General features: G+C 38.1%; 1 protein-coding gene across 1 annotated transcript in view; it reads right to left on the bottom strand.

The window, feature by feature from the left end:
* KHDRBS2 (KH RNA binding domain containing, signal transduction associated 2) overlaps positions 1 to 19,598 on the bottom strand; it is a 548,941-nt gene that overhangs the window by 425,921 nt on the left and 103,422 nt on the right. Inside the window, exon 2 of the mRNA XM_039528488.1 lies at positions 1,977 to 2,104. Coding sequence (XP_039384422.1) covers positions 1,977 to 2,104 — 128 coding nt within the window. The remainder of the gene's footprint in view (positions 1 to 1,976; positions 2,105 to 19,598) is intronic.

Here is a 19,598-nt window from a genome sequence, read left to right as displayed (position 1 = left end):
AATACATGAAGATTTGAGAACTATACATTCTGAAGACAATGTTGGCAGGAAATAACATTCCATACAATAACAGAAATTTTCAGAGTCTATTTTATATTAATGAAAAAAATTCCTTACCTACAGTACAGATAATTTGTTTGACTGCTCAAAACATCCAGAAATATTTTATAACTTACATTTCTCATTAACATAACAAGCTAATTAAAGCAAATGAAGGTTAATTTAATCATACAAAGGTACTGTATTTGAATAGATTATTGCATTTATCTATTAAATAGTTTGTCTTTCATTCGTCTATCCTCATTAAACAGTATTCTGAATAATTAGAATATCAGAAATAGCTTTTATAAAGATACAGTATTACTGTATTCTTATTAAGAATTTCAGGTCACCTACAGCGTTTATACAAAATGTTACAAATCTAGGCAAAGTACCTCAGACTATGAAGCAAGAAAGTAATTCGTTATATCACTGTGTGCGTTTCTAAGGTCTTTACCATTTGGATGATTACATTATCTCAGTTTTATATTCACTATTCAGGAAGTAAATGTCATCTTGAATCATTGAATCTCAATTTTTTACACCTTTCATTTTGGTTGATAGGCTTTTTACCCATTGTAATTTATTGCTATTACTGATGGAACTAAAAAACTGAGAGTGTAATCAAGGCTAATGGTGAACCAAATACCATGTGATAATAAATTAGCAAGAAAAAATGCTTTAGAGACAAATTGAGAGGTTTATCATTTCAGGTTGAATACTGTTACAACAACTGTTTATGTAAAATACAAGGCTGTCCAAAGAGAATCACATTCTCTTCTTGTATGTAAAAATACAACAACATGTCCTGGCTCTTTATTATACAGAGCTATGGAGAGGCATTTTCAGCTTAAGAACCTACACGTCTGGCTAATGTATGATAATTGTGGGCTAATCATAATTTTCATTTATCATGACATATAATGCAGAAGAGACCAAACTACTAAATTAGAAGATGCTGTGGCCAAAGCTGAGTGAATTTTGCAGGAAGGCATGTATATTGTTAGTCACTGCCCATAGTTATCCATAGACTGTTCCGTTAAATTATATAACAAATGAAGAAGCTGCAGCTCATTTGAGCTGACTTTTCATAATTACTGGGCTTGCATTTATGTTTGTAGAAGTACAGCAAGACTGACAGGGATTTGAAGGGGATTTCAATGCAAACAGTCCCCTCTGTGAGCAAGAGTCAGGCTAGCTGTAACCCTAATAACGTGAGACTTGTAGAAGCAAGGATTGTGTGAGGCGAGTGGGAAAGAACTGTGTGAGAAGTTGTTTTGACCTAGTGTTAAGATAAAAATGGAATGCAGACTATAGCAGAAATTAAGAGAAATAAGATATCAAGAAGGAATATGTATAAACAATATGCAGCTGTTGCTCATTATTGTGTGTAAAAAAGGTATAAATGTTGGCTCTAATTGTTTGTCTTTAGAGAGACCTGCCTAGGTGGGGGAAACCCTGTGTCCTAGTGCACTCTCTCCCTCCATGCAATTGCTAGAGATAATAAAGTATCTGACTTGCTGCACCCAACCAGAGAGTGAGAACTCTGTTTTTCTCCAACATGTTCTTGCTGTGAAATTATATTCTGTTCTAAATGTGGCCATTAAGTTTATACAACGACAAGGACAAATACTGCAGTCTTTATTAAGAAGTAACTCCTATGACAAATCAATGAAACTTTTCCTGATTAAGGACTTGATACAAATATAAAGACTTCCATTGACTTCAGTGGCTTTTGAATAAGGCCAGAAGTTACAGTTTGGACCAGACTCTCTAATTACAGCAAAATCGAAGAATGAAACTGTCATTCTGACTTTTAAATATCCTGAAGCCCTGCATAGTGTTTCTAAAGTCAAAAAACAAAATAATTAATCATATGATTGTTCCACTTCTCTGCTGTGAAACACTAACAGTATATTAAATTATAGTTACAGTACCTTGGGATACTGTTTGACAGGGATCAGTACTCTTTCTGACAGCTTTATGTTTTTGTTGCTGATGACATCAAGGTATTTCTTTTCTTCATCTTCCTTTTTCCCATCAGAACCCTGAAATTTTTCAATTTCTGAAAAATTTAACAAAAAGAAAGCAATCAGTGAGATGATATTTGTCATCCTCAGAAATTCTGCTATACTTAATATGACTTTTTCTTCTATTTATAAAAATATGATGTAATTGGACAAAAAAACAAGCAGTTGTAAATTTTGAGTTGTGTCTGGTCTTACTTAAGTCAATTTACAACTGGTTGTTTTTTTGTCCAATTACATCATATTTTTATAACCCTGCATCATTAATTCCAGTGAAACTAGGATTTGATACAAAGACTGTTTTTTAGGGAGGGAGGTTTAAAGCACTCAGCATTGTTTAATTCTGCTCCCGCTGATGTTAACGGTAGAACCCTGCTGATTTCAATGGGGGGAAGAAATAGACCAATGCTGAACATTTTTGAAAACCTCCCCTTTAAACCTTTACCAAAGATTCCATTTAGTCAACCAAATCTGAGAAGAGAAACACTTTGGCTATGATTGATGGACCTCTGTAAATGAGACCTGCCACAGTCAGTAAGATTTGGCTTGTAATTGTTTAGCTTACAATGAAAGCATTCAAGAATGAAAGAATCATCTTGTTATTACTCTACTGACATTTTCCATGCAAGTGTGATTTTCATAGAGGTCATAAATGAAGTTCAGGTCACTTTTCCAAATGAGATCACTTTCTTGTGTGTGTGTGCACGCACACATCTGTGTGTATTTTTTTAAAGTGGCTACTGTTAAAACAAACAGTTTTAATCTGCTGATTATGCAATAATAAAATATCATGTTGACGTTTTAATTTAGATCTCATGAAAAATTGGGATTAATAAGATACTTATTGTACTGTAGTTAGTAGTTAGCAGTTCAGGACCAACAATTCTTTTCACTAAAAAAGCTTCTTAAACTACTTTTAAGTAGATATTAACTAATCTGCCCCCTTTATTTACTTGATATGTAAAATTAAATCAAGTGACAAAATCAACTGTTACACTACACAATATCTTCTCTGAACTAAGATCAGGGCTGTTAGGTGACAGTTCAGTACACATGGGAATAATGATACTTAAAAGCACTTAACAGTCTCACAAAATCACCCTAAAAATTTATTCAAATTCACTTAGTTATGAACAATGTCACATACACTGACAACAGGTAGTAACACTGTCAGCAAAGACTAATGATAAACAGCAACACATCACTTTGAGGAGATGAGTCTAGTGAAAGAGCTTAGTGATATCAGAGGTCATGATTACAAATTCAATATTTCTAGCAATATCATTATTTCTAGTTATTAAGTGTAGTGCCCAGGTTATTATAGCTGCTTTCCAAACAAACATTCCAGAAGGGGCATTCCTTAGGTGCTTGCAATCACAAAGCAGAGGCAGATAACCAGAGATGAGTGGAAGGGGAACAATAATTAGCAATGTATATGCAATTACTCAGACACACCTCTGTCCTGGTGCTTACAAAGCTACCACCATCTTCAGTATCTGTGGATAAATGTTGATCTTTTAACATTGACTACTTTAGATCCAGCCTTACTTAAACCCTTCATTATAGATCAGCACTAAAATGTCACAGTGATAGGCATAGAATGGATCTCAAATAGGGAGGAAACGGTGAGTAATTTAATTTTTCAGATGATACTAAATTTGAAAGAGCGACACAAATATTATTCAGGACAAGGAAATTGATTCATCAATACTAAAAGAAATAAAATGATTTCCAAAAATGAGTTCTAATTTGGAAAAATGCAGCCTAATATACTTGGGGAAACAAATGTGCTACACAATATTCAATGGGAGGGAGAATTCAGGAAAGCAGCAAGGCTGAAACAGTATGAGTGATAGTGGACAGTTAACTAGGCATGAGTTTACACAGCAATGTATGGCAGCAAAAATAGCCACTGCATTCTTCAGTGGGTTGGTAAATAGGTATTCTCATACATAGTTCTAATGTAGCCATACAGAGAATATTCAATGTGTGGATTTTCATTATCAGAACAATGGGCAAACTCCTGAGGAGGTTGAGAAAACATATAGCTTGTTTGGACGTTGATTAAGATGACCAAACAGCAAGAAGGGAGAGGTATTATTTAGAGTGGTGCATGGAATCATAAACAGGAGTAATGGGATCAAATTAAGAAAGGCACTATTTAGACAGCAAACCTGGAGACGCTTCCTGGCAGGGAGAACAATTAGACTGTGAAATATTTCTAAGGAAAGTGGGGAAAGGCCTGTCACTATGGATATACAAATGAGACTGAGCAAAGCAAATATAAATGTACAACATGGGTAATATTGAACCAGGAGGGGAGATGGAGTGACATGTCTAACCCATCTCTAAAAATCAATGAATCTATAGTTTATAGTGGCACTTTTAGTCTTCAAAGTACTTTTATAGATCCCAATTTAGGAAGGCACTTAAGCATGTACTTAACTTTAATTTTGACTTTAATGGGACTTAAGCACAAGCTAAGGGCTGTCTTGTTTGGGATGATTTCCTGAACTGAGGCTTTAACATTAAGTTATTCTCACAATATCCCTGTGTGGTAATTAAAGGAAAATTATTATTTCATAAACAGTAAAATGTAGCCTTTGGCAAGTCACATGGGGCAATATTTTTAAATCCAAGTGTTAAATTTAGGCACTCAAATAAGCTACATCAGGGATCGGCAACCTTTGGCATGCAGCCCACCAGGGTAAGGACCCTGGTGGGCTGGGCCAGTTTGCTTACCTGCCGCGTCCACAGGTTCATCCAATCGTTGCTCTCACTGTCCGTGGTTTGCCTCTCCAGGCCAATGGGGGCTGTGGGATGCGGTGGCCAGCACATCCATCGGCCCGCTCTGCTTCCTGAAGCCCCCATTGGTCTGGAGTGGCGAATCGCAGTCAGTGGGAGCTGCGATCAGCCAAACCTGCGGACGCAGCAGGTAAACAAACCAGCCCAGCCCGCCAGTCCTTACCCTGATGGGCTGCATGCCAAAGATGCTGATCCCTGAGCTACATGATTTTCAGAGGAGATGAACATTGATAAGTCCCATTAACCCTGTTTCCTCTGAAATCTCCTCAGTATAATCATAGCAAGTAGTCTCTCTTCTAGAATATGTTTTTTTTTAAATTGCTGCACCCATTTTCTTCACTGCATAAGTATGAACATTCACATACTGAGAAACATTTCTCACCCTCTATGAACTGCAAAATGTTTTTGAAAATAATCAGTTTAATTGAACAAGTTTATTTTGTCCCCTACTGCTGGCAGTGGACATTTTACTCAGTGGTTGTATAGTTAAACCAATTGCAATCTTGCTGAAATATAGGTTAACCGGTTAGATTTATTTCATTGGACCGACATTAAACATTATTCAAGTACAGATATTGACTGTTAAACCAGTGCAAGAGTAGATACACTATTTATTGAACTGTGTTGCTTACCACTACTGCAAAAATGATATTATTTTACATCATAATTGTTGCTACCAACAATAGGATCAATAATACCAATTTTCATTAAAAAGCTTCCCAAAAATCTGATCTCTGAGACAGTACACCAGTGAAAATCATAAGTGACTCTAGCCATATAAATCATAGGATCATAGAATATTAGGGTTGGAAGAGACCTCAGGAGGTCTTCTAGTCCAATCCCCTGCTCAAAGCAAGACCAATACCAACTAAATCATCCCAGCCAGGCCTTTGTCAAGCCAGGACTTAAAAAACTCTAAGGATGGAGATTCCACACACACCCCAGGTAACCCATTCCAGTGCTTCACCACCCTCCTAGTGAAACAGTGTTTCCTAATATCCAACCTAGACCTCCCCCACTGCAACTTGAGACCCTTGCTTCTTGTTCTGTCATCTACACCACTGAGAACAGCCTAACTCCATCCTCTTTGGAACCCCACTTTGGGTAGTTGAAGGCTGCTATCAAATCCCCCCTCACTCTTCTCTTCTGCAGACTAAATAACCCCAGTTCCCTCAGCCTCTACTCATAAGTCATGTGCTCCAGCCCACTAATCATTTTTGTTGCCCTCCGCTGGACTCTCTTTGTCTGCATCCCTTCTGTAGTGGGGGGACCAAAACTGGACACAATACTCCAGGTGTGCCCTCACCAATGCCGAATAGAGGGGAATAATCACTTCCCTCGATCTGCTGGCAATGGTCTTACTAATACAGCCCAATATGCCGTTGGCCTTCTTGGCAACAAAGGCACACTTCTGACTCATATCCAGCTTCTCATCCACTGTAATCCCCAGGTCCTTTTCTGCAGAACTGCTGCTTAGCTAGTCGGTCCACAGCCTGAAGCGGTGCCTGGGATTCTTCCTTCCTAAGTGCAGGACTTTGCACTTGTCCTTGTTGAACCTCATCAGATTTCTTTTGTCCCAATCCTCCAATTTGTCTAGGTCACTCTACCCTCCAATGTATCTACCACTCTCCCCAGTTTAGTGTCATCTGCAAACTTGCTGAGGGTGCAATTAATCCCTCCAGATAATTAATAAAGATGTTGAACAAAACCAGCCCCAGGACCGACCCCTGGGGCACTCCGCTTGATACCGGCTGCCAAATGGACATCAAGCCATTGATCACTACCCATTGAGCCCAACAATCTAGCCAGCTTTCTATCCACCTTATAGCCCATTCATCCAATCCACACTTTTTTAACTTGCTGGCAAGAATACCCTGGGAGACTGTACCAGAAGCTTTGCTAAAGTCAAGATATACCACATCCACCACTTTCCCTATATCCACAGAGCCACTTATCTCATCATAGAAGGCAATCAGGTTGGTCAGACATGACTTGCACTTGGTGAATACATGTTGACTATTCCTGATCACCTTCCTCTCCTCCAAGTGCTTCAGAATGAATTCCTTGAGGACCTGCTCCATGATTTTGCTGGGGACTGAAGTGATGCTGACCGGTCTGTAGCTCCCTGGGTTCTCTGTCTTCCCTTTTTTAAATATGGGCACTATATTTGCCTTTTTCCAATTGTCTGGGACCTTTCCTGATTGCCACAAATTTTCAAAGATAATGGCCAATGGCTCTGCAATCACATCAGCCAACTCCATCAGCACCCTTAGATGCATTAGATCTGAACCCATGGACTTGTGCATGTCCAGCTTTTCTAAATAGTCCTTAACCTGTTTTTTCACCACTAAGGGCTGCTCACCTCCTCCCCATACTGTATTGCCCAGTGCAGCAGTCTGGGAGATGACCTTGTCTGTGAAGACCGAAGCAAAAAAAGCATTGAGTACTTCAGCTTTTTCCACATCATCTGTCACTAGGTTGCCTCCACCATTCAATAAGGGTCTCATACTTTCCCTGACCTTCTTCCTGTTGCTAACATACCTATAGAAACCCTTCTTGTTACCCTTCACATCCCTTGCAACTCCAGTTGTGCCTTGGCCTTCCTGATTACACCCCTGCATGCTCAAGCAATATTTTTATACTCTTCCCTAGTCATCTGTCCAAATTTCCACTTCTTGTAAGCTTCCTTTTTGAGTGTAAGCTCACTGAAGATTTCACTGTTAAGCCAAGCTGGTCGCCTGCCATATTTGCTATTCTTTCTGCACTTTGGGATGGTTTGTTCCTGCACCCTCAATAAGGCTTCTTTAAAATACAGCCAGCTCTCCTGGACTCCTTGCACCCTCATATTAACTTCCCAGGAGTCATCAATTCAGATTTACAGAGATAAAGGTGAATGAAAAATTTGACCTTGATTTTCTGATACACTTCCTGCCACATGGACATGGTTGAAAAATTTCTTGTCATAATTAGGACCTTCAGAACACACCAAATTAGCAAAAATTAGCTATTTCCTTGATCACTTATAATGTATCTTTGCTTTATTGCACTGATCAGCATCAGGGTGAAATCCTGGTCCCACTGAAGCTAATGGCAAAACTCACATTCACTTCAGTGGAACCTGGATTTCAACCCCAGGTCTGGTATAGAAAGGACTTTTTCTGGTCACTGTATTTCAGTAGTGTGCAAATTTGAACAATTACTTAAAAAAGAAAGAACAAGAGTACTTGTGGCACCTTAAAGACTAACAAATTTCTCTCCATACCCACATCCTTATCTTAGGAATTTATCAGAACATCTTGTGAAATTCCACAGTTCTTTTTATTCCACCACACCTCCAAAGGGCCCACTTCATGACCCACCCATTGACAGGCATGAACTCCCACTGTTGCTTATTATGCTTTTCCTTGGACCAGCCATAGAGCTCAGAGGGATGCACTTACACTCTGCCCCATCACTACAGGGCTGATCATGCTGCTGTTTCAGTGATTAGGTTTGGGTCCTGAATTCTTCATGGCAGGCAAGTCCCTGATACTAAACCTTGGGCCTGGCTCCTTCCTTTATAGTGAAATTTAGCCATGAACAGATGGCCAGCATAAAGCCTATGAACCACTTATGGCTTAAGTAGGATTTAGATGACGCATAGGCCCTTAGACACAATAAAAAAACTGCTGAAGTCAATGGAGAGATCTCCATTGATTTCAACTGGCTTTGGATCAGACCTTTTATGAGCAACTGCTTGACACTGAAGGGCTACTAAAACGTCCAAAGAGTTCTGGAATTAGAATAAGGAAGGGGAAGATGTGCCAATTCTCAGAGTAAATACAATACATTCATGATGAAACTAGGATATAATGTAAATATGGGGGAAGTGAGCAGCACAAACTTATATGCTCACTCACTTTAAAAAACAACAACAAAGCCTCCCTCCATAATGCACATTCCCTATCTAACCCCATCAACAACAGAAAACCCACCCTCAGTGCAACATATATTATGAAAATTCACTCAACAACTTTAGTTTTTAAAACAGTATTTATTTTATTTTTTATCAATACAACCATTAGATGTTTTGTTTTTGCTAAAGGCCAGAGATACTATGGGATTTCAGAAGAGTTAAGAGGGCAGGTATATGAGCATCAGCATTGATCCAACAAGAAGAAAAACAAGAAATCCAGTGGAACATTTTCACCAACACTGATCCTACAAGAAAGGGAAAAAAAGGAAAGAAAGCAGCTCTTAAGAAAAACTTTACACGTTTTCCACCCATTTTTCCTCCAAGTTAACTGAATTAAAGCAAGAAGACAGATAGCCATTCAATTACCTCCTGCAGTACCTGTCAATCCTCAAGCATACTTCATTCTTGCCTTTCATCAGCAACACATATAGTTCTCTTACACTTTCCTTCTGTACAATACACATTCATCTTATCTCTCTTAATTGGAAGAGAGCACACACATCACAGTCACACCAGGGGTCAGGTCAAAACCAAAGAAGAGTTGCTGGGTTAGAGAAGTCCTTTACATTTTAGAAGACATATTTTTGACCAAAGAGAAATTATTTTTATATATATATATATATATATATATATATATATATATATATATATATATATATATATATATATATATATAATATAAATAATTTCTCTTTGGGGAAAAATATGTCTTCTAAAATGTAAGGGATTTCTCTAATCGAACAACTTTTCTTTGGTTTTGACCTGACCCCAGGTGAATGTGGTGTGTGTGCTCTCTTCCAATTAAGAGAGAGAAGATGAATGTGTATTATATTGTACAGAAGGAAAGTGTAAGAGAACTATATATATCTATATATATAAGGTTATACATATATTACAATGTATAATGTATATATGAGAAAGTATGAAGATATAATATTCTATAGTGCTCCAGTGTCCCCTATGAATTTCACAGGGGAGGAAATTACCTTCATCCTTTATCTGCCTGATCTATTACAGGATGGGGAAAAAACACACCAGAAAGAGAGAGTGGCTCTTATTCTTTATAAACTATCTGATTTACTTTTACAATGCCAATAAAATTATGTTAATTATAGTTCACTTCACTGTACTTGACATCTATTACAAAACTTGTGTCATTAATATAGTTTTTCTATTAAAATTAGGCAACCCATAGTAAAAACATCCCCTTGCTGTATGTAGAGTCATGTCAAAACTCATCAAAAAATAATGTTCTTCTTGTCAGCCTGTCCAACCTACCATAAAATGGAATCTACAAACACCTCCTTAATCTGTCACCATTTGCTTCCCATTTAGAGGAATTATGCCAGCACTTACCTAGCTTCTTCTTGGGGATCTAGCTTTTCAGTTTATTATATAGCATTGCAAGTGGTGACATTTCTTCATTAAAAAAACACAATTTGCTCAATGAGACTATTTTCAAGAATGGTCTATTTCCAACTGGGAGAAATTTTCATTTCATCTGTGAATTATATCCCCTAGCTCTTGCATGTACCTAGTAATACAAATAGCAATGTGTATCTAGTGTTAGGAGACATATGTTTGGTGCTCTACATACATAACTTCTAGGTGAGTGGAAGTGTTTGGGTGAAAGTATTTGAATGAGAAGAGAGTGAATGCATGATACTGTTTATAAGTACTTTTGTGTAATGACTTTGCAATATCACTGAAGATTCTATTTTATTAATGACGTTATTATTACTATTTTATATATAGCACCATCAGTGTGCATAGTAGATAAAGGTGGATTTCCTGCCCCAAAGTCTTACAGTTTAAACTGTAAATGTAGCTCCCAATAATTCTGTGGGTTGAAAGCAAACACTAAACAGCTCCAATAGCAACAACTGGGTAAATGAAAGTAAACTGATTCCCTGGAATCCCTGAATAGGGAATCTATCAAGAGAGAAAAAAGGACCAACAGGACCCCAAATGATGGACTAACCCAAATAATCAAATCTGGACAGCCAGTGGGAGCTAGAAGGAGTTACTAGGCCAGGACAACCAGCCACAGTCCCAGGAAAATCTGTCAATGGCTGGATCCACTAACCCAAGAGTGATGTGCAGCTGCTACCCACACACCCTGCCACAAGCTGGAATCATGAGATAAAGAGAGAGCAAACAAGAGAGAGAGAGCGCCTGACTGTGAGTCCGAGCAATGAGAGCAAAGAGGAAAGCGGGAAAGGAGATGAAACTCTGTGACTAGAGGGATACAACTGAATTAGAAGTCTGACTACCAGTCTTACCTGCTAGGCCTTATATAAGTGGTCAGGGCAGAGGACCAGGGTTTGAGCAACTCCAGGATCTGCTTCACTCCAAAGGGGAAGATGACACCAAAACAGCTAATCCTATTTGCGCTACACTCTTCATGCATGAGGGGGTTCCAAGGTGAGAAAAGACCTGGTCTGCGGGATTCAAAATTAAACAGTATTCCCAGACAGGTAAAATCTCACACATATTTGAAGGAGGCATGTCAATGCCATAATCAACCCAAATGACACTTTAGAACAAGGGTACAGTATTGTGGGGGAGAGGGGTGATGAATAGGTATGAAGAGCTGTAAAGTGCTTGAATCAATATGTATTCTTAGTGCATGTACAGTAATTAAAACCAATAATTGTTTACAAATTGGCTCAAAGTCTATAGAAGAATCCAACTCTGTCCTCTTAAAGGGAAACAAAAAAACAAAAACCCAACAACAACAAAGCACCTGACACTAATCCGTCAGGAAGAAAGCCTTAAAACTAAGCCTGTCAATTAATCACAGTTAACTCATGTGATTAATTTAAAAAAATTAATCACAATTTAAAAATTAATCACAATTAATCTCACTTTAAATCACAATGTTAAATAATGAAATACCAATTGCAATTTATTAAATATTTGTGGATGTTTTTATACATTTTCAAATATACTGATTTTAATTACAACACAATACAAGGGGTACAGTGCTCACTTTATATTATTATTTTTATTACAATTATTTGCACTGTAAAAATGATAAACAAAGAAATAGTATTGTTCAATTCACCTCATACAAATACTGAAGTGCAATCTCTTTATTGTGAAAGTGCAACTTACAAATGTAAATTTTTTTTGCTATATAACTGCATCCAGCACGTTTTTTTCATTTTAAGAACACTTTAACTTCAGATCTGACAAAAGAAGGTACAAATGTGAGATTTCTAAAGATAACTACAGCATTCAACCCAAGCTTTCAGAATCTGAAGTGCCTTCCAAAATCTGAGAGGGACAAAGTGTGGAGCATGCTTTCAGAAGTCTTAAAAGAGCAACACTCCAATGAGGAAACTATAGAATTGAACCACTAAAACAGAAAATCAACCTTCTGCTGGTGGCATCAGATGATGAAAATGATGAATATGCGTTGGTCCGCACTGCTTTGGATGGTTATCGAGCAGAACCTGTTATCAGCATAGACCTGTTCTCTAGAATGGTAGTTGAAGCATGAAGGGACATATGAATCTTTAGTGCATCTGTTCGGGGAGATTTGGGCAAACCAGTAAAGTGCCTGAAACCACTATGGCTTATTGCTAAAAGCAGCCAAGTCAGCAGGCCGTAAAGTGGCCCTGCAGCAGCCTCAGCTTGACCAAGGCAGGAGGGGAGGGGGTTTTGGGTGCCACAGGAAGGGCAGCTTGACCCTGCGTCCTTACTAATAACAATTGTGTAGAAGTTGGTGATACATGCATTTTAGAAGAGCAGGATGTGCCCTCGGGAATGTCTATTAGGGACTCAAGGCTGCAAACTCAGGGGAAAACCCACACCTGGTTAATCACTAATCAGAAGGAAACCTCTTGCTTGACAATTGAAACTACTTGCTTAACAAGTTTTCTTTAAGGGACATGTCATTGTGTTACTAATGCATAAAATAAGGGAGGAGAGTTTGAGGGTGTGGGACACTTTGGGATTGGTATCTCCTGCTGGATGCATCTTGTGTTCCCCACTGGCAGACGGGCTGCCGCTGTGCCACTCGAGAGCCATACTCAGCTTTGGAATTTATTGAGAGTTGGGGGTGTTTTACTAACCTGTTGTGGATGTGTGTAAGTGCTTGAGACTAAGTGAAGTTTAGCTTTAAGTGAAAGCACTCTTCTGTTGTCCTGTTTGTACCAGCCATCTATTGGTTGGACAGCCGTGTCTCCCCTGATTTATTTCCTGACACCACCTCGCATGGAGTAAAAGTTACCAAGAGCTTTGGGTTGAAAGAACCCCAGGTAACACAATTGGCACATAAATATCTTGCAACGCCGGCTACAACAGTGCCATGTGAATGCCTGATCTCACTTTCAGGTGATACAGTAACTCCTCACTTAAAGTCATCAAGGTTAATGTTGTTTTGTTGTTATGTTGCTGATCAATTAGGGAACATGCTCGTTTAAAGTTGGGCAATGCTCCCTTATAACCTTGTTTGGCAGCCACCTGCTTTGTTCACTGCTTGCAGGAAGAGCAGGAGCTAGCTGGTGGGGGCTTGGAACCAGGGTGGGGCAGCAGCCCCGCTCTCAGCTTCCCGCTCCTCTAAGTTCCCTGTGCAACAGCCGGCCAGCAGTCTACCATTTCAGACAGTTCAGCTGTCCCTTGCCACACTGCCTGGCTGAACAAGAAGTAGGATGGAGTGGAGTTGTAGACTCTAAAGATTTACATTATTTTATTTTTGAATGAAGGTATTTTTTGTAAATAATTCTACATTTGTAAGTTCAACTTTCACAATAAAGAGATTGCAGTACATTATTTGTATTAGGTAAATTGAAAAAAATACTATTTCTTTTGTTTTTTGCTGTGCAAATATTTGTAATAAAAAATAATATAAAGTGAGCACTGTACATTTTGTATTCTGAGTGGTAATTGAAATAAATATATTTGAAAGTGTAGAAAACATCCAAAATATTTAAATAAATGGTATTCTGTTATTCTTTAACAGTGCAATTAATCATGCAATTAATTTTTTTAATCACTTGACAGCCCTACTTAATACAAAGGTAGGCCTTTCAGGATATTCAGTAAGTTGATAAATCTGGGATCTTAAATGTGGGGAAATAAGATCCATAGTAAAGGGCTCATGAATGAAAAAACTTTGCCCACAACCTCCTCCACTTTAAATCATTGGGCTACTAGCTTGAGCAACTCCACAGGTTTCAACTATCACAGTATAACCTGAAGATAGATTAATTTCTCATGCAGCAAAGTCCCAAGCCATATTGAATCTTTAGAGGTGAAAAGCAATATCGGGAGTTATACCCAGAAATGAGCTGGAAACCAGTGCAAACCGTGAAGCAGAGGTTTTGTGTGCTCTCTGCAAATGGACTCCCTCAAGCAGCTGTTCCACTGCATTCTACACTAGATATAGTTTCTCAGTAGTAATCTTCAAGTGTAACTCCATAGAGAGTACATCACAACAATCCAATCTGGAGTAGACAAAAGGTATGCATAATTCTGGTTCAGTGCCATCGGAACTGAAAGATCACAGCGTCCAAGAAAACACAGATTAAATTTGCCACATAGCTCTTAAAGAGATGATACACAAAAAGACTTCACTAAAGACTGAAATTGAAGGCTCTGATTAAAAAAAAATAGTAAGTGCCTGTGCAAAAACAGAGAATTCATAATGCTTATAACCCATTAAAATATATACAAACATCCAAGTTATTCTCTCGTATCTTTTTAGGGGTAGATTTTAAAAAGAACTCTGCATCCAAAAGCTCCCATGTGGAAATACATGAGTGCTAAATTCTGGTGGGGTTTTCTGTTTGTTTGTTTTCTGAAGTCTGGTGCATCCTGTCCATCTTTTACACCAGGGGTCAGCAACCTTTCAGAAGTGGTGTGCCGAATCTTCATTTATTCACTCTAATTTAAGGTTTCACGTGCCAGTCATACATTTAAACGTTTTTAGAAGGTCTCTTTCTATAAGTCTATAATATATAACTAAACTATTGTTGTATGTAAAGTAAATAAGGCTTTTAAAATGTTTAAGAAGTTTCATTTAAAATTAAATTAAAATGCAGAGCCCCCCGGACCGGTGGCCAGGACCCAGGCAGTGTGAGTGCCATTGAAAACCAGCTCGTGTGCCGCCTTCGGCACCCATGCCATAGGTTGCCTACCCCTGTTTTACACTGTAATCTCTTAACACCAGAGACTGATTTTATCTTTTTATCTTGCACAGTGCTGAGTACATTGGCCCAGCTTCTGCAACTGACTTTATGCAAGTAGTCCCATGTGCCCATGTACTATCTCACTGACCGGTGGAGCTCTGTGAAGGCACAGTGGTCTGCCTATGCAGATTCAACTGCAAAACTGGGGGCACTGTCAGCAATAATATAATAATGATAAATAAATATTAAAAATAATAATTAATCCTGCATAAGGACATTTCCACATATCCATAGTGATTATTATTAAAACATGCAGACTATTCCAAATAATTCCAGGATCCTTCATTTCATACAATTTTTTTTAATTCATCAATGTTCTAATATGTTAAATAATTATAAATGAGTCATTCCTCACTGCATGTTGCTTTCTCAAGCATACAAGGATACACAGTGTACAATAAAAAGGAACACGATGTAACATCATTTTTGTATCTGTAGAGAAATTTATAATACACACTTATTCACATAGAGGTAGAAAAGCTGTAAACAATTCCAACATTCCAGTTCCAAGACAAGAACTAACATTTGCTTGATATTATAAGACTAGAATGTATAAAATCTATTATAAAATACACAACAGTAAACCTGAAAAAACAAACCAAATAGCTTTGTATTTGACACAGAATTAGAAAATAATTAGAAAAGCCAAATGAGTCAGTGTAAGAAAAGTGTTCCTTAGGGTTACAATTTAACAGCACATTGTAAGGAGCAATATTTGACATTAACTTCAGAAGAAAAAGACTAAAGGATGGACTTTGCCAGACTCACACTGAGTAGTGACTTACACTGCAAGTGGCTCTACTGATTAAACATGACTAAGGGTGGTGTAATCTGGCCCTTAGCTTGTCAGTAAAAAATATATACGACCTTTCAAGTTCAAAACAGAGCCTTCTGCACAAGAGTCACATTTGTGTAATCTATCCTCACCCTAGACCATAAACCTATAAGGCCCATGGAAAATCCTGGATTTCACTCCAGCTGCACAAAAAGAATGCAAATAGGGAAAAACACAGGTTGTATTTCATTGCTTGGTTACTGGATATACTTATTGTGGTGAGAACTATATATTAGCTGATCCTTTCACTCTGAAAAAAATTAAAAATTTATTCTGAGTCATATAAGATAGAGGCAAATGGCCCTGACAAGACTGTCCTTAAAACCAATTAGCCTCCTAATGGAAACAAAATCTGTTCTCTAGGAAACAGCAAAAAGGAAAGTCTGGCTAGAATCTCTGAATAAATAGTGTATAGTTCACTTGAGGAATTTCAAACTTCATTCAATTACTACCCATAGCAATATTGCATAACCATAAGGACAATGTTTTTGCCATTGTTTGGAAATCAAACAAAATTCAATATATTATTTAAAGAGCTCCAAATCCAAGATAATTAAAATTAAATTAAATTAAAATATAATTAAAATAAAAAGAAAGCAGCAACAAAAATAGGGAAGATACAAATACCCCGAAAGACATTTGGATTCCAGATTCAGTAAATGCTAGAAAGGCTTGTTAAGGAAGCAAAGTAGCTCTATCAGAGGAAGAAAATAAGAGAAAGCAGGGGATAAATCACTTCATTCCTCAGCATAATGAATCAGAATTGGACATGCATCAACATGTTAATATTTTAATTTTTACCAAAAAAATCATTCTAATAAGAATTGAATGCCACAGTGTTAACATCAATAGATTCCCTTGGTGTTGGGACCAAGAAGCTATATTACCTTCAAATTATAATACTACTGGAGCTGTGAGTCTATAATGTCAATTCATAGTTAGATCAGTGGTAGATTAAACAGAATCTGGAGATAATAATAATAGTTTTGAATAGCTATTGAGGGTTGCAAATAGAAAGGTCTATTCTTTCTACATTTAAGAATATTAGCACCAGCTCAGAGAATATGATTCCTGGGAATAAATTTGCCAATAAGTTTCACAATAAAATACTCCATGCAATAATAGGTCTATACTAAATATGACCACACATATGAAATATGGGCAGTTTATGATTAAGCTAGCCAGCCAAAGGATAAGTAAAAGCCGTTGATGGGGCCTTTGTCTCCTAGTTAAGAATGAGAATGGTTATTTGATGCCAGCACTAGAGTGTGAAATATATAGAAAAGATTTGGAATTGATGGCAAGTGGGAGTGGTGACCCAGTAAAATACAGCACCTTGATTTAGTCAAGGATTCAAAGTAATGCTAGCTAAAAGATATTAAAAATCTTCATTGCTTTTGGGAGAATATTGCTATTAAAAAGTTGAGAAGTTATACCATACATTAAATATGCCTGTCATGAAATCCTTCCAAAGGGAGAAAGAAAGCCACAGGTAAAATTTTGGAGACTGACATTCTTGTAAAGTGTCTTTGAAGTCATATGTATCCCTCACTGGGGAGACAGTCTGCATGGACCATAATGAAGGCTTGATGTCACAACTGTTGTATTGGCAGAACTGTAGAGTGCTGTTTGCTAGCCAGGTGGACTTTAATGAACAAACTCTCTAGAGCATCTTAGAAAGCCTTATGAATATGCTGCCAGTTAGATGAAAGGCAAGTTTGAAAGCTGCTAATATTTATTATATTTGATTCAGTGTTTCTTTTATCTGACAAGGAAATCAGTCAGGGAAAAGTGAGTTGTCGGACATAGAGATTTACTGATTGAGTCCAGAACAAAAAGAAAGGAAAACCACACAAAAACAGTAAGCCATTTTAAAGTGCATTTCTTTTGTGGAACTGTCTCCCCAGTTTTCTCTAGCCTTGGAGAACTTTGATTCTGATGATTGAGAGAAAAGAGTTAGTTATCAACTGGGATTTCTCTAACATCCACCACCCTAAGGTCCATCCAGCAAGGCACTTAAACACAAGTTTAAGTGCCTGGCTGGATTAGGCTATAGTGCAAATACTAATTATGCATATATTATACTTTATGATTTATAAGATCTCCTTTACAGGATATAATACTTTCTATTCTGTTTAGTTTTATCTGGATTTTGGTATGTTTGGTATACTTCTGGCACAAAGGGATTTGCAGAAAAAAGTTATGGAGGATGTTTTGCATCTGCACATATAAAGAAATAGAAATACCTGTACAGGGCTTGCAAAATTTACTAGACCTCTCCTTGCCAGAGGCATACACCGACTAGCCATTTCATTGGTAGGTATGAAAGATCAGGATTGAGAGGGTGACACCAATAAAGCCCATAGGCAGTGCCCTGGTGAGATGCCCAGTACTCTTTCCCAGATTCTGGAAAGTGGAGGAGAGTGCTGAGATTCTTAACAGGGTGCTCTCTCTAGATTCTGCTAGGGGGCTGCCTCTTTTGGCATCTAGCTCGTATGTGCCACAGTTCAAGGCAAGTCCCCCATCTATTGTCCAGCAAGAGCACCCACTGTCAGGCTTCTGGCTCCTCAAACATTGCCTTTCTTGGGTGGACACCTGTGTCTCTCTCCCTCTTGATAGGCTGACCAGCTCCCTTCCTTCACTATGTCATTCCCAGCAAAAGAGGCAGTCTGCCTAAGCAGACCTGCTTCACTTCTCTCCTCAGATATGGTATACCATGTAATTGCTACAGTCATAAGTTACCACACAGTTCCTTATAAGCAAGTCTATTTTATTCTTAAGGTAAAAGCAATAGAGAAAAAACATTAAAACAATACAAGAATCTACATAAATGTTCATAATAAGCTTATCAGAGATCACCCTAACAACAGCATGGGCTCAAGTAGGTGATTAATCCTTCAAACCCCATAAAGGGGTCTCTTCTGTGGTCACAAGTCCATAACAGCCTCAGCTCAGAATAAGCCTACATGAAAATTCAGTGGACCATCCTCGTAGTTCAGAGGTCTTTGAACTGGAGTTTCCAGAGCAAGTAATCATTTTCTCTGTCCGCAGCATAGCTTTAAAAGGCTGGCTTCATAGGTGAGAATTTGCATTTCCTTCCTCCTGAGTACTTCCTAGAAACTCACTTTCCATTCAAAATACTCCATGTTTCTGAAGTTTATAATGCTTCCTAGAGATTCCAGTCTTCATCCTAAAGAAGTTCCATTAAATCCCACATTAGCACATAAACATTTGCATTTTTAATACATTCTGCTCCTAAAATACTTAAACTTAATCCAATAAAGTTTATCCAGGATACAGCAGGAAATTGCCATCTGCATGGAGTGGCAGACTTGGCATGGCGATTTGCCTGCCAGGTGTGATAGTTGTGAATCTCTCAAGACATCTAGACAGGCTTATGTGTATTGCTGGGCAGAAACTGGTGGTCGTGGTACACGTAGATGTCAATAACATAGAGAAGGATAGGAAAGAAGTACTGGAGGCCAAATTTAGGCTGCTAGATAAGAGATTGAAGTCCAGGACCTCCAAGGTAGAATTATCTGAAATGCTTCCAGTTCCACCTGCAGGTCCAGATAGACAGGCAGAACTGCAGGGTCTCAATGTGTGGATGAGATGTTGGTGTAGGGAGGAGGGGTTTGGATTTATTAGGGACTGGGGAACCTTTTGGGAAAGGGGGAGTCTGTACAGGAAGGATGGGATCTTTTTAAACCAAAATGGAACTGGATTGCTGGCACATAAAA

The sequence above is a fragment of the Mauremys reevesii genome, linkage group 3, assembly GCF_016161935.1.
Source record: "Mauremys reevesii isolate NIE-2019 linkage group 3, ASM1616193v1, whole genome shotgun sequence".
NCBI classification, from domain to species: Eukaryota; Metazoa; Chordata; order Testudines; family Geoemydidae; genus Mauremys; species Mauremys reevesii.
The sequence above is the reverse complement of the archived record's forward strand: the minus strand, read 5'-3'. Positions and strand labels throughout refer to the sequence as shown.